At 41.8% G+C, this 15,420-nt stretch overlaps 1 protein-coding gene across 5 annotated transcripts in view; it reads left to right on the top strand.

Annotated features, from left to right (window-relative positions):
* Positions 1-15,420, top strand: part of usp7 (ubiquitin specific peptidase 7 (herpes virus-associated)) — a 107,420-nt gene that overhangs the window by 70,174 nt on the left and 21,826 nt on the right. For all 5 annotated transcript variants that reach the window (XM_068056410.1, XM_068056412.1, XM_068056411.1 and 2 more), the window contains exons 17-21: positions 3,280-3,381; positions 8,768-8,873; positions 9,063-9,155; positions 9,233-9,300; positions 10,020-10,120. In XM_068056410.1, coding sequence (XP_067912511.1) covers positions 3,280-3,381; positions 8,768-8,873; positions 9,063-9,155; positions 9,233-9,300; positions 10,020-10,120 — 470 coding nt within the window. The remainder of the gene's footprint in view (positions 1-3,279; positions 3,382-8,767; positions 8,874-9,062; positions 9,156-9,232; positions 9,301-10,019; positions 10,121-15,420) is intronic.

The following is a 15,420-nucleotide window of genomic DNA, read 5'->3' on the forward strand; positions in this document are numbered from 1 at the left end:
GTTTCTCCTGTCCACAAAAGGCAGGACAAATCCAATCCGATCAACTTTGACCCCATCGGTCTACTCTCGATCATCAGCAAAGTGATGCAAGGCACCGTCAACAGTGCTGTCACAATTGGCACTTAAACAGCAATAATCTGCTCACTGATGCTCAGCTTGGGTTGTGCCAGGGCCACTTGGCACCAGACCTCATTACAACCTTGATCCAAACATGGACAAAAGATCTGAATTCAAGATGAGGTGTGAGTGTGACTGTCTTTGATATCAAGGCAGCATTTGACCAAGAGTGTGGCATCAAGGAGCTTTAGCAAAATTGAAGTCAATGGGAATCGGGTGTAAACTCTCCACTGGTTGTAGTCTTAACCTAGCACAAAGGAAGATGGTTGTGGTTGTTGGAGGGCAAACGTCTAAGTCCCAGGACTTCGCTGTAGGAGTTCCTGAGGGTAGTGTCCTCGTCCCAAGCATCGTCAGCTGCTTCATCAGTGACCTCCATAAGGCCAGAAATGGAGATGTTTGCTGATTGCGCAAAGTTAAGTACCATTCGTGACCACTTATACTGAAGCAATCCATGTCCCTATGCAGCAAGACCTGGAAAACATTCAGGATTGGGCTAATATGTGGTAAGTAACATTTGCACCATACAAGTGCCAGGCAATGACAAGCTCGAACAAGACAATGTAACCATCTCCCCTTGATATTCAACTTCATTACCATCACTGAAACCCTGAGCATTGACATCTTGGGGGATTTACATTGACCAGAAACTGAACTGGAGTAGCCATATAAATACCATGGCTACAAGAGCAGGTCAGAGGCTAGGAATCCTGCGGCGAGTAACTCACCTCACTCCCCAAAGCCTGTCCACCATCTACATAGTCCAAGTCAGGTGTGTTATGGAATACTCTCCACTTGCCTGGATGAATACAGCTCCAACAACACTCAAGATGCATGACACCATCCAAGACAATGCAGCATGCTTGATCGGCACCCCATCCACCACCTGAAACATTCACTCCTTCCACCGCCAGCGCACAGTGGCAGTAGTGTGTGCCATATACAAGATGCACTGCAGCAACTTGCCAAGCCCCTTTCGACAGCACCTTCTAAACCCAAAACCTGTACCACCTGGAAGGACAAGGGCAGCAGAAGCATGGGAACACCACGACCTGCATGTTCCCCTCCAAGTGTCTCACGATCCTGACCTGGACCTATATCGCCGTTCCTTCAGGGTTGCTAGGTTAATACCTTGGAACACTCTTCAAACAGCACTGTGGGTGTACCTACGCCAGATGGACTGCAGCGGTTCAAGAAGGTGACACCGCCACCTTTTGAGGGCACTTGGGGGTCGGCAACAAATGCTGGCCTTGCCAGCGATGCTCACATCCCATGAAAGAATTTAATCTATTCTGGATTGCTGATGCAGATGTACGTCAAAAGGTACTGGATGTTTTGGCATAATTTTAAAAACAAAATAAGTTGTTAAATAAAACAGCAGTATTGCTCAGTTCAAAAAAAATTCAATGGTACTGGAAAGTAAGCCTACTTCACTTGAGGAGTCAGACTTGGATTGGCAGTAGCACTCTTGTTTCTGGGTCAGAGGCCATGAGTTCATGGACCATATCAGACTCGAGTACATAATCTAGGCTGGTACTTGAGTGCACGACGGCAATGCACGACAGAGTGTAAGTGCACTGTGGAGTTGTCTTTCAGGTGAGATATTAAACCAAAATCCTGTTTGCTCCCTCAAGTGTATGTAAAAGATTCCTGAGCAGTTTTAGAAGAGCAGAAAGTTATCCTGATGTCCTGGTCAGCATTTATACCTCAATTAACACAACCAAGAAACAGATCATCTGGTCATTTCTCATTTCTTTGTGGGACCTTGCTGTGCAGAAAAATGGTTGCCCCATTTTCCTGCACTTCAAAAATCCTTAATTGGCTGTGAAGCACTTTGGGATATCCTGAGGTCATGAAGCTTTGCTTTCTTGATGCTCTTCAGAGTTTGAAATCATGGTAGCTTTACATGACTGGCATTCGTTGGTGTTCCGCCCCTACCTTGATAAGTGATGGTCTTTAATGTGCAAAGAAACGACACGAATATTTGCACTGTATTCATTATGGATGTAGGTTTGTCAAGATAGTTGGGTAAATAGGACAAACCTCATCTACCTAAACAAGAGGATTATCAGTGTATCTGGACAGCTGTTGTACCAATTTTTTTGTCTCCCAAATGAGTGGTTTTTAAAAAAAAACATAAATGGTTAGATAGAGCCTAGATTTCACTAAAACTGCTGACACTCAGGTTTGGCATGGAGGAGGAAAATGAGCATCGTGAGTGATTACAATTTTTTGCCCGCTTTCCACAATGCTATGAAGGAGCCATCAGTTACGACATGGGGGATGTTAGCATTTATGATCCCCATTTACAAAGCTTCACTGTTTTTGAGAGTGGCTTGTGTCCCACCACCTGAAGATTAATGCATGTGGAACTGAGCACAGATAAGCTAATTTTTTTCATTAGAATTGGAGCTTGGCTATTTCATGTTTTAATCAAGTGTAGGTCGCCTAACTTGAATTATAGGAAGAGAAGGCCATTTCATCTCTAGCCTGTTCTGCTATTCAAGAGATCGTGGCTGATCTGTGGCCAAACTCCATATACCAGTCAAATTTGGATAAACCAGGACAACTTCAATACAGATCTGTCCCCTGTAAGCATCTTGCACTGTATTTGGATTATCCATATTGTGTGTGTAAGGATTTGGCAGTGTTCAACTGGAAAGAATCAGAGCTAAACTAGATCCTGTTCTCGCCCACCACCCACATGTGCAGGCTTCACCAAATAAACATCAGGAATGGGAAACATAGCCTCTTACTCTTGATTCTCACTCCCCAAGCCCGAGAACAAAGGCCAGTTGTAAAAGTTAGAATGATGCACTAGTTGAGATCACTGTCTCAGCATAGACCTGAGACTTTTGGTGTATATGGTTTAATAATGCATCAGGCATGGCCTTTATCCTCTAGGTCATTGGGAAAACGTATCTTTCGGGTTTTAAGATATAGGCACGCTTCTGTGTAAGAGGGAACATATACTGACCACATCTCTGAAGTTGGTACACTTTTGAATTTAGTATTAAATTCTCTAATAAACTTTGAGTACTATAACTATGTTGTCTATTGAAACAGTGTACTAATTTGGAATGTTGCATGCAACAGTACTTTGGTTGTAATTGCATAACTGCTTTTGCCTACATTTTGATCTTAAATGTGCTTGCTTTAATCTAGGGATATCCACAGGAACAGATACGATTGTGGCCAATGCAGGCCCGGAGTAATGGGACGAAGAGACCAGCGATGTTGGACTACGAAGCGGACAGCAACAAAACTGTAAGTGTGTATATTCCAGGATAAATTTTCATGTAGATTTTGAACTAGAATTGTGGCTTTTCCTAAACTGATGAAAAATTTTGTTGCGTTTTGCTATAATGCCAGATATGGGGCTGCTGTACCCCAAACATAGCCCACTTAGAAGCCATATTTAAAAAATAGCAATACTACAAACTCATTTAACTGTAGAAAATTGAAGTGGCCTGACCTTATTGAGTGTTTGCACCTTTTCTGGATAACTTTGAATTGAGGTTTAAATTTTGTCATTCTTGTACCATTATGTCTAGATCTCAGCCTCAACTCAAATAATATGCACTTAATTCTGGCCTCCTGCGTCCTTTGTCCCATCATAGCTGCCTTCGACCGTCTCTGCCCATGCTCTGGAATTCGTTCCAAAACCCACCTTCTATCATCCTCAGATCCTCCTTGGGATTATCTTCACAACATTTTATCACATCAGATTATAGATTGCTAAATGTGATTTCTGTGAATTTGATTTTTTAAAAAAACTAATCTAAGAATCAGTGTTTCGGAATAACAATCTATGACGGGCTAGATGTAAGTTAAAGCGCTTTTCCACAAGTATGTGGCAAAGCTTTTTATGCTTCATGACTTTGTACAGGCAGTTCATGTTGTACCTGTAAATTGTTAAATCTCTTCACAAAAGGAGTATGTAGAAACTGGGTTCGATGGAAAAACCTTTTGTGATATCATTAGCTGTTTGCAAAAACAGCCATGACAGACTTCTGGAATCGTGCTACCTTTTTAATCTCTCAATGTTTGCATCAAGTTCTTTTTTAATCCTCCCTTGTGTGGCACTTTTTCTTGGAAGACTTCATTAAAATTTAGCAAGTACCAAAATAACAGGGGTGGATGGAGGAAAGGAATGGAAATAGGATGACTTTTAAGTGGTACACAGTTGCTCATCAGTGACCTATTCCATGCAGCGTGATCATTATTCGAACTAACATCAAAATGTTGTAAGTACTTACTCAAACTTGATCAGTAGCTGTTCTAAAATGAAATTGAATAAAAGCACTTGGTTGCTCCCTGTTCACATATCCAGTGGTAATGTTGGTTGAATGCTGTATGAAGGGAAACTACAAATCCAGATGAAAACCTGTACTTAGAGTGCATTTATTGGCATCTTCTAACTAGATTGTAGTAACCCACTATAAACTTGGTTAGAAGTGGCAGTCCAGTGCACTCAAGTATGACTAAGAACTGAAGATCAGTTATGATAAACCTTTAAGAGATGGCATACTGTGCCTGCTTTTGCCAGGGAAGTGATTTTAACCTAACTGCAGTTAACTGCTGTGGCTTAGGTTCACATGCTGTGACAATGCAGAACTTAAAACGAGGTGTGCTGAAACTTTGCTTGTAGAACATGAGTAATAACTACCCTCACTGAACTTCTAACTTGTCATCTCGAAATGTGACTGAAGAAGCAAAATTATTTTATCAAACATGAATATTTTCGTAGGAAAAGCAATACTGACAAATCTATTTCACTTTCTGCAGTATTTTGTAGTTTTGCATTATTCTTTCAGAGTCCTAAGGATTGATTTCAAATAAAGGAACTTCTGTCTCAGTTGTGAAGTATTTTTCATCACGTTGCTTTTCTCTTTTGAATCATTATTGAACTTGTTTCTCTGTCAGGCCATTGCCATGATGCTTTTAAAATAAGCACAGTTTGCATCTTGAATTTCTGATTCCTGTTGAGAGTCCTGTAATCAGTGTTTGAATAATAAATATGCGGGGGCGATAGAGGGACTTGACCAGACAGTTGGGGGATTACATTGGCAAGATCCAATAGGAACAAAGATAAGCGTTGCATCACCTGAGGCACATGGTTACGGAACTGTACGTACTTAACTAGATGAACAAAAATTAAAATATCAGAACATGTTACTTTTCCAGATTACTCAGTTGGTGAGTGCATTATCCATATTGAACTGAGCCATGCAAACCAGGAAGGGCCCAGGTTCAATCCCTGTGCTAATCAGCTGAACTCATCCAGTGTTGTAGGAGTATATAATTGCATCTTAAATCAGTTATCAGCCTGGGTCTCCTTGGTATCCAGTCACCCAGATGAGAAGTGTATGCATCAGGTGAGGTCTGAGATTGGGCTCAGCTGTGATGCCAAAACTCATTACCCAAATATCTATCTTTAAACTTAATGCTGTGGTTATTTGAGCCTGCTCATGGTTTTCCGATTTATCCAGTAGTGGATACTCCATTAGCTGAGCAATTCCCAACCACCAACAGCTTAAACTGTATATTTCATTTTATTCTTCCAAAAAAAAAGCTATTACAACTTTGGCCAATAATGTAATTGTACTTGAACGAAATGACTACTCTCTTCGTCTGATGCTCAGTGACTTTTGCTGGGGGTAGTTAACTTTTTAGAGGAGGAATAACTGCAGAGAAGAACCTGAATCCTTGATGGCTTTGACCACTGTTGCAGTCCTAGCTGAAAGCAACTAATAGTTCTGTGCTCCGAGTGAGGGTTGTTGGTGCTGGGAAGTGAAGCAGTTTTCAATTCAGGGATGCAGTGGCAACCCCAACCTCTCCCAGGTTAGCTATTCCATGGTTAGCTACAGAGCTCAGTTCCAACCTTGGCGCACCTGCTGCAGGCACCACTGAGACATTGGGCTGAATTTTCCTGGCCCCATGGAGATGGGGTTGGAGGCAGGTGGGTGAAGGAAGGGCAGGGAAATAGTGGGACAACGTGTCTGACTGCTCCCTGTTGCCAACATCTTTTCCGAGGTGGGTGGTGAGCAGGAACGGGAGCCTGCTTGCCAGTGGCAGGCATCCAATTGAGGCTGTAAAGGGAGTCATTAGCAGCAATTTTGCAGTGTTTTGAGTTTTGTCGAAGGTGCACGGGTCCCAAGGAGCTTCATCTCGCCAACTGAAATGAGGCAAGAGCACAGTGGGAAGTGATTGTTGCCTGCAACTGATAGGTGATAAGATGTGCAGAGTTTCCAAGCAGGGAGGCTCAGGGTTGCCGTTGGGAGTGTAATTTAATTGGATTGCTGTGCGGAAGGACAGCTGCAGAGGCTAATAACTGCAAGGGTTTCTCCCAGGACCTCTGCTGCGAGCCCAGGCATGGCAAGGGTTGACACCATTGAGCGTTGAAGGCTGCAAAGGGAGATGGGTGTCCTGCACGAAGATTGCCTCCTCCTGTCAAGAGGGGAGAGAGAGAGGGCAACGTCTGCTGCCATGGCAGCAGGCAGAGGAGCACCAGCAGCATGTCTGTGCTGCCAAGCTCACATGGAGGCAAATGCTTGAAGAAGGTGCTACCCAGCGCAAAGAATCAGACAATGGCTCAGCTTCGCAGACTTTTTCAAGCATCAATGTCCCTGAAGACTGCGCTTATCTGGACAGGTGGTTGTTGACCTATGCAACATGCTGAAGGAGTTAAGACTACTGAGTTGTGGTGGGCATCCATTGCCTGTGGCAGTGAAGGTAACCATGGTGCTCAATGTTTTCACTACAGGGTCGTTGCAGGGATTAAATGGACATTCGTTGGACCTTGCAATTTGCGGTCTATCATTGCATAAGGCAGGTGATGGATGCTTTCTTTTTGAGGGCAGAGGAAGTGTGGAAGATAGATAATACAAGTCATGCCAGGCAGGCCAACAGATTTGACACCATGGCAGGATTTCCTTGAGTCCAGGGGGTTATAGACTGCACTCATTGCTATCGAGGTTCCCTCAGAGTAGCTAGGTGCTTTCGTTAACAGGAAGGGGTTCCACTCACTCAGTGTGCAGGTCATGTGCGACTACCGCAAAAATATCCTGCAAGTGTGCGCTAGCTTCCTGGGAAGCTGTCATCACTCTTACCCAAGTGTTCCCCCACAGCCACTTGGCCCAGCTCATTCCCCGGGTCCAGATCCAGCAATGCCTCCTTCGTAGTTGGACCAAGAACATATTGGTCAAGGAAGTTCTTGTGGGCACATTTCAGAAATTCCTCCCCATTGTTACCCTTTATTCTATCTAACACCATCCCAATCGATATTTCGGTAATTTAAGCCCCCCCCCCCCCCCCCGCATCACTCCTCTATGGTCCTTGCACATCTGTGATTTCCCTGCAGATTTGCTCCCCTCTCTTTTCTCTCTTTTTGCACTGTCTGGCGTGCATTTGTCTATGGATTATGTCCTTGTCTGCTCATGGCTATCCTCTCTTTCCAGCGCTACCATCTCTTCCCTAATGAATACTGTCACCCACCTCCATTTTTTCCTTCCCTATCTTTTCTGGTTTCCTTTAACATTAAGAGCCCGTCCTCACCGTTTTTAAGCCAGGTTTTCGTTCTTGCCACACAGCCGTATGTACCCTAAACTCACCATTATTCACCATACTTAGTGCGTTCACATACATGCCCTGTGAGGAGCCTATCCCAGTTCATCATCCGTCTTGCCCTGCAGTTACCAGCATTCCTTTCACGGGCTCCAGCACCATGCCCCCTGCGTCTGGTCAAGGCTTTTTTTTGTAACCAGACATGAGTGTTGGAGCAGTTGGTCCCTGCCACGATGCTGAACTGTTGGAAAGCAGTGCCAAGCATCTTGCTGTTCAGTAGCAGTCTTGTGCAACTTTCACAAAAGCACCATGCCTTAACTCTGAAAATCCAGCTGCATTTAGAAAAGCCTATTGTGAAGTTGTGTGCTCGAAACAATGCTTCATCACTTCATAATGCATCACTTAAGAACCAGCGGTTACTCAATATTTCTGCTAATTAGGAAAAATAGTCTATATTGAGTCTTTTGTGGTATCCTGATGTGCAGCATTACTAGTAAGGAGAGCAAATTATTAAAACTAGTCTGTCATGCATGACATAATCATATTTGCATCTTGAAGTGTTGTACGGACAAAATCTGACATACGTGGACCTGATTGAATATAAAAATATAATCATAAATCATAATAAAACAGCGCATCACAATTGAACAAGTAGCTTAGGTATCTTAACCAACTATCTTCCCTGAGCTTGAGCAATTTATTCTGACCTCAGTGTACCTGTTTAGTCTTTACTCCCTACCTACCCTGCATGGAGGAGTTGTGGATTAGATTTGTGATCTACTTTAGTTTAGTCTATAAAGGGACAGGACTAGGCAGACAATTATTCTCAGTTAATTGGGAAAACTCTTGTAATAAACAGCTTATCCTCTGACATATTGGAAGCACACGATAGGAAATCAGTATTTTTACGTTTAGCTATATTGGTGCCTGCAGTACAAAATAGTGCACTGAATCTGTACCATCTGTGGATCTAAAACCACCTTGGTGCAGAAGTATTGAAATAAATGGTCAGTGAAGATAATGAAACCTCAAGTTAACTTTTGAAAGCAATGTACTCTAACAGCTGAAACTTTGTTTCTACTCATAGATGATTGAATTGAGTGATAATGACAACCCGTGGACAATATTTCTAGAGACTGTAGATCCAGAGTTGGCTGCCAGTGGAGCAACGTTGCCCAAATTTGATAAAGATCGTAAGTTCATATTGATGTGCTGTTATGTCAGTTAGTGATTACATGATTTGTGCAGCAGTTACACTTTAGTTCTTAATTGCTTGTATGCCTGTTTGAGAACGTATCTTTAATGGATTAGGTTAAAATGCTCCTTATCAATATAGAAATAGGTTGCAAATGTACAGTACAGTAATTTTGTTTTCTTTTCAGATGATGTAATGTTGTTTTTGAAGATGTATGATCCCAAAGCTCGGAGCTTGAATTACTGTGGACATATCTACACCCCTATATCGTGTAAAATACGTAAGTTGAGAACTGAATGCAGATACCAATTTGAATGAGCATTCCAAAGAAAACTAACTTACATTTATTTTGTGCAGGTGATTTACTGCCAATCATGTGTGAGAGAGCAGGGTTTCCGCAAGGAACTAACCTTATCCTCTATGAGGTATGAAAAACACGAGTTGTCCATGTTTACTGTGTATGATACTTTGTATGCAATATTGTTTGATTAAAATACAGCATTGACTTAAAAATCTGATTTCAAATATAGGTTCCTTGGGGAATTGTAAATTAAAAAGAAAATTGAATATTTCATGAACCATGCTTTCATGGTTGATTGAGGAGGCATTGAACAGCCATTTGCAACACTGAAGCAGCATGTTATAGCCACATGATAGAGGACTACAATGTATGCATACAAGTCAAATGGAAGACTCGAGATTACTTAATGCAACCTCTGATTCATGATGTAATAGGCAAAGCTCATTGCCTGTAGCATTACAGTGGAATACCTTAGAGATGAAACCTGCACCGGTGATCCAGAATTCTCTTGTATAGAAAGGTGGACTTGTATAGGAAGGTTCACAATGTGCACCCCACCATTTGCCCTGCCGTCTTGAACACAAAATGTGTTCTTGGGTTGGGGAAGGAGGGCAAGAAAACAAAATGTTGGATGGATTTGGTTTTAAGTTCAAGAATGTCAGCTGGGTGTTAAGGTTTTGCTTAGATCTATGAAAGTCATGAAATGTAAATCTTCGAGACTATCAGTTACATTTGTAATCTAGCTATAGTTAAATCATTTGGCTGATTATTTTGCATTTGTAGTCATTGCAACAAAATAGTGTCAAGTTGTAATTGTTTATGTTCATTTATAAAACTGTCTAGGAAGTAAAACCCAATTTAACTGAGAGAATTCAGGATTATGAAGTGTCCCTTGATAAAGCACTTGACGAGCTCATGGATGGCGATATTATAGTATTTCAGAAGTAAGTAATGCTTTAACAGAAAATTAATGCATCTCAACTAATGTATCATTTTGATATTCTGATATACACCTTTCTAGTTTGTGTTGGCAAGACATGGTTGTAAAATTCCAGAAATGTGTAGAACTCTATTACATTATTTAAGTGCGGGGAAATGGTTTTTTTATAAATGTACAGCCAAAGTTGTATGAAACCCATTCTAACTGTCCCAAGATACAGCAGAAGTTCATCAGGAGCAGTTTCTTTCTAGAATAGGAAAGCAGACCCTCAATGTGAGACTAGAGTGGACATCCCATGAAAAACTTTTTAATTGGCTCTTATCCTTGTAAAGCTGGTAATATGGTGGAACTCTTCCAATCCTGACGCAACTGTCCTCCTGATATGAGCTAAAATCATGCAATTATATAAATGGCCCATAATACTCCAGCCATTTAAGTAATTACCTTTAAGTCACTAGTATTAATTTTGAAAGGCATGTAGAAGAAAATTTCTATGCAGGAGGCATTGTTTCATTGAATACAGAAAGCATGTTGCCACTGGAGCAACAGAATTGTGTGGGTCCATGTGTTACGTCAGCGCATGGTAATTCTACCCATTTAGTGTTGCATAGCATTTCGGGCAATTTTATGTTGTGAATTATGTTTAAATCATGCCCTTTTCATACTAATTTTCTTCCATGAGGATATTGCCACTTGGGCTAAGATGTCCCAGATGCCAACTGTCTATTAATATAACAGTGTATTACCCAAATAGCCTGCTATTTGGACAGTGGAAGGCATCCTCAGATCTTAAAGTCCACAAAGGTACACTTTCCAGTAAAAGTTACTGGATAGTACTTAGTATGGGAATCCTCCATCGTCCTTCCTAACCCAAGGTCCTTGCAGTTAATTGTAGTGCCCCAATTCCTGCCCTACTGTAATCAGCTAACTTGACTATGAACCAGGTTTTCAGTCTGGGACCTTAAATCCTTTTTGCTTACTGTTCTCACTAACTCCTTTACTCATTCAGCCATCAAGGGAGCTTTGTGTCTGACTTCTAAAATTAAGTAATAATGGGTGTTCTAAGGTGTTGTCCCAAAATATTAAAATTGCCCATGGATTTTTTTTTGAGCCACAGAGGTTTATTTAGCTTCTGGGATCAGTGGTCTATTTAATTGTGGTTTGAGCTGGGGGAAGCATCTCTAGACATCTGCAATGAATGCTACATTTTAATGAAAACTTAATGCTGTAGTAAAGTCTGCAGTGATGCTACCTACAGTTTAGTTTTCTGTTTAGTGAGTATTTTTCAAGAAAATGAAAACTAAACTGTAAACAGTGACACTGGATGCTTGTAATTATTTGATTTCTTTCCAATCTGGTGGCTGAAAGCATATTCCACCTTATTTTTCCAGTATTTTGCAGGTATCAAAATTTGCTACCCCAGCTCAAAATGTAATCCATCCTGCAGACGCACAAAACACCAGTGTGAGTTACTGCTCATTTGTGACAGGCTCCAGACCACAGCTTGCTTCCACATTGGGTAATGAAATTGCCTAGCCTTTGCATGTTTCTCCTTACGATTGGCAAGATGTACTATTCAATGCTGGAGGGAGAAATGGAGACCAGAAAACTATAGATTGCAATTTGAGCTCCAGTACTGTTAGATGTACACTGGGCTGTCACAAACCATTCATTGCTATTTATCTTCCTTAAATCTAACCGTATGCCAGAAACTTTAAAACAATCAATAGTGTATTAAGTTAGAAATTTATTTGACCTATAGTGAATTGTAGTTTTGAGTAATTCAGTTGAATTAAAATCTTGCATGCTTGTAAGAACATAAGCAAGAAGAGCAGGAGTAGATCTTTTGCCTCAATACAATCTGCCATTCAATACAATCATGGCTAATCATCTACTTCAATTCAACCTCCCTGCCCACTTCCCATATTCCTTGATTCTGAGATCAGAAATCTGTCGATCTCAGTCTTGAATTTACTCAACGATGGAGCACCCACAACCCTCTGGGAGAAGATATCTGCCAATAACTTTAATGGTCTGGATACATGACTGCATGCAGGAGAACACGACATTGCGTTTGGGAGTGGTGTTTGGACAAGTTCTCCTGGATAGCAAACTTTTTGCTAGAAATGATCTCCACCTCCTTTTAAAACTGCAGTTAATGCACTACTAATGTATCTGTGGTTTTTGTTAATCTCAATATGGAATATACTCTTCAACTTTCACTTTTTTTTAAAACCTGGTACACTTAGTCTTCACAGTATAGAAGGAGGCCATTCACCTCAGAGTCCTTGCTGGCTTTGTGTGGAGCAATCCAGTCAGCCCCACTCTCCACTCGATCCCCGTAACCCTACAAGTTTATTTTCTTCAAAGTGCCCATCCAAATTCCTTTTTTAATGATTGATTGTCTCTGCTTCCATCACCCTCGTGGGCAGAGAGTTCCACTTGCTGTGTAAATAAAGGTTCTTGTCACATTCCCCCTGTATCTCTTGCCCAAAACCTTGTACCGTCATTGTATGGAATGTGCTTTTCCATGTCTAACTTTTTTAAGCCTGTCATAATCTTGTACATCTCTATCAAATCTCCTTTGCTCCAGAGAGAACACCCCTGGCTTTTCCAACCTAACATTGTAACTAAAGTCCCCCATCCCTGGAGCCATTCTGGTAAATCTCCTCTGCACCATTTCAAAGACCCTCACATCTTTCCTAAAGTATGGTGACCAGAACTGTTGCAGTACTCCAGTTGGGGCTTAACCAGAGCTTTATAAAGGTTCAGTTCACTTTCCTGCTATTGTACTCTGTGCCTCTATTTATGAAGCTCAAGATCCCATATGCTTTGCTAACCTTTCTCTATGTCCTGACACCTTCAAAGATCGATGCACATGCACCCCTAGGTCCCTCTGTTCTGCACTGTCTTCAGAACTGCGCCATTAAGTCTATATTGCCTCACCCTAGCCCTTCTGCCAAAATGCATCATTTTACACTTGTCTGTATTAAATTCCATCTGCCACTTCTCTGCTCATGCTGCTAGCCTATCTGCTACAGGCAATTCATATCCTCACTGTTTGCTACTCCTAAGTTTGGTATTACCAGCAGATTTTGAGATTCTACTCTACCTTCTAAGATCCAAGACATTTATATATAGCAAAAAAAAAAGTGCTGTGTTCCTAGCACTGACCCTTCGGAACACCATTGTCTACCATCCTCCAGTCTGAAAAACAACCATTTTCCATGATTTGCTGTTTTCTCTCCTTGAGCCAATTTTTTATCCAATTGTGCACTGACGTTCCTACTCCATGAGCCTCAATTTTGATAACTTGTCTGGGGGTCATGCTTTGTTTTATTCATTGCACGGTGTCTTCCACTTTTTCCTTGTATGCTGAAGGTAATGACTCTCACTGGTTGTGTTTTAGGCAGTGATTGTCAACTTGCTGTTAATCTGTGGGGCATCACAGATGAATGATCATACCCTGTATGATCTCCAACATTTCCCAGTAGTCAAAATCAGGCTGCTGCTACTCCACAACATTCACCCTTGCAACAAAAGCTCTGAGGGCTGTTATAAGAACCAGAATCTACTTTGAGCTTTGCTCATTGAGCACGATCTCTTAAATGTGCTGTAATTCATTTGTCTGTCTTGGTATTGTTTTTGCTTTTGAATTGTATTGGCCTCATGGTTTTTTCCTCTTTCATTCTCCTTTGTCTCCCCTTCTGTCCCTCCCTGTTTGTCTCTAGTTCTACTCTCTCCTTCTCCTTCACCCACCCCCCCCCTTCTCCAAAGCGTTCAGTCTGTGTCTCCCCTTCTTGAATTGACCCTTCTGTCCTTGTTGCAGAGCAAACTACTACCCTACCTCCAACCTTCCTTTATTCTCCCAAGTTCTTAAATGTGTTCATGCCTTCCCATTTTTCCCAGAACTTCATGCTTGAGTCCGTCCAATCAGATTTCTGACTCTTATCAAAGTTGCAAATTGCATCTTGTATGAATGTGACAAAGGTAATCCCTCCTCATCCTTCTCGACCTGTCTTCAGCCTTTGACATGGCTGACTGCACCATCCTCCTCCAATATGTCTCCACTGTCATCCCACTAGGTTGGACTGCACTCGCTTGGCTCCATTCTTATCTATCCAGTTGTAGCTACCGAATCACCAGCAGTAGATATCCTTCGTGCTCTCTTTCTGTTACTTCTGGTGTTCCAAGGGTCTAGCCTTGCCATCCATTCCTCCCCCACCAAAAGCCCTGGCACTTCTTGTTTACGTGAGCTTCTCAGTGACATCGTCTGAAAAAGTTGTCATTCTCCACATGTTCACTGATGACTCCTAGCTCTGTCTCCACCCCTACTCTGTCTCTAAATTGTCAGAATGCTTGTCCAGCACTTGGTACTGGATGAGCAGAAATTTCTTCCATTTAATTAAGACCAAAACCATTGCTTTTGGTCCCTGCCACAAATTCTGCTTCCTGGCCACCGACTCCATCCCTCTCCCTGGCAACTGTGAAGCTGAAGGGACTGTTTGCAACTCCGGTGTCATTTTTGCCCATGAGATAAACTTCTGACCAAAAAAAATGTGGCATCACTAAGACTGAATATTTCCACTTCTAACATTGCCTGACTCTGCCCCTATCTTAACTGATTTGCTGCTAAAACCCTCATCCATGCTTGGACTATTCCAACACACTCTGGCTGGCGGCTTTCATTCTACCCTCTAAACTTCTTCATCCAGAACTCTGCTGCCTGTGCCATAACTTGCACCAAGTCCCATTACCCATCACCCCTGTGCTCGCTGACCTACATTGGCTCCCAGTTAAGAAATGCCTCAGTTTAAAAAAAAATAAAAATTCTCATCCTTGTCTTCAAATCCCTCCATGGCCGTGCCCTTCCCTATCTCTATATAATCATCTCATCTTCAGTCCTACAACCCCCTTGATATCTGCTCCTGTAATTCTGGCCTCTTGAACCCTGATTTTAATCATGCCACCATTGACAGCCATGCCTTTAGCTGCCAAGGCCCTAAGCACTAAAATTCCCTCCCTAAACCTTTCTGCCACTCTTACCTTTTAAGATGCTCCTTAAAACCTACCTCTTCTGTCCTTAATATCTCTGTGGTTCGGTGTCGGATTTTGTTCGGTAACGCTCCTGTGAAGTGCACTGGGATGTTTTACTACATTAAAGGCATTATATAAATGCAAATTGTTGGAAATTTGTAATGAATAGATTTTATATGCAAAACTGATTAGTTGATGTTGACTTGTACATCTTGCTTTTGCAACCGGATTGTTAACTCCACTTTTCGTACAGTAGGTGCACATTTC

Source organism: Heterodontus francisci, chromosome 24, assembly GCF_036365525.1.
Source record: "Heterodontus francisci isolate sHetFra1 chromosome 24, sHetFra1.hap1, whole genome shotgun sequence".
In the NCBI taxonomy this organism is placed as follows: Eukaryota; Metazoa; Chordata; class Chondrichthyes; order Heterodontiformes; family Heterodontidae; genus Heterodontus; species Heterodontus francisci.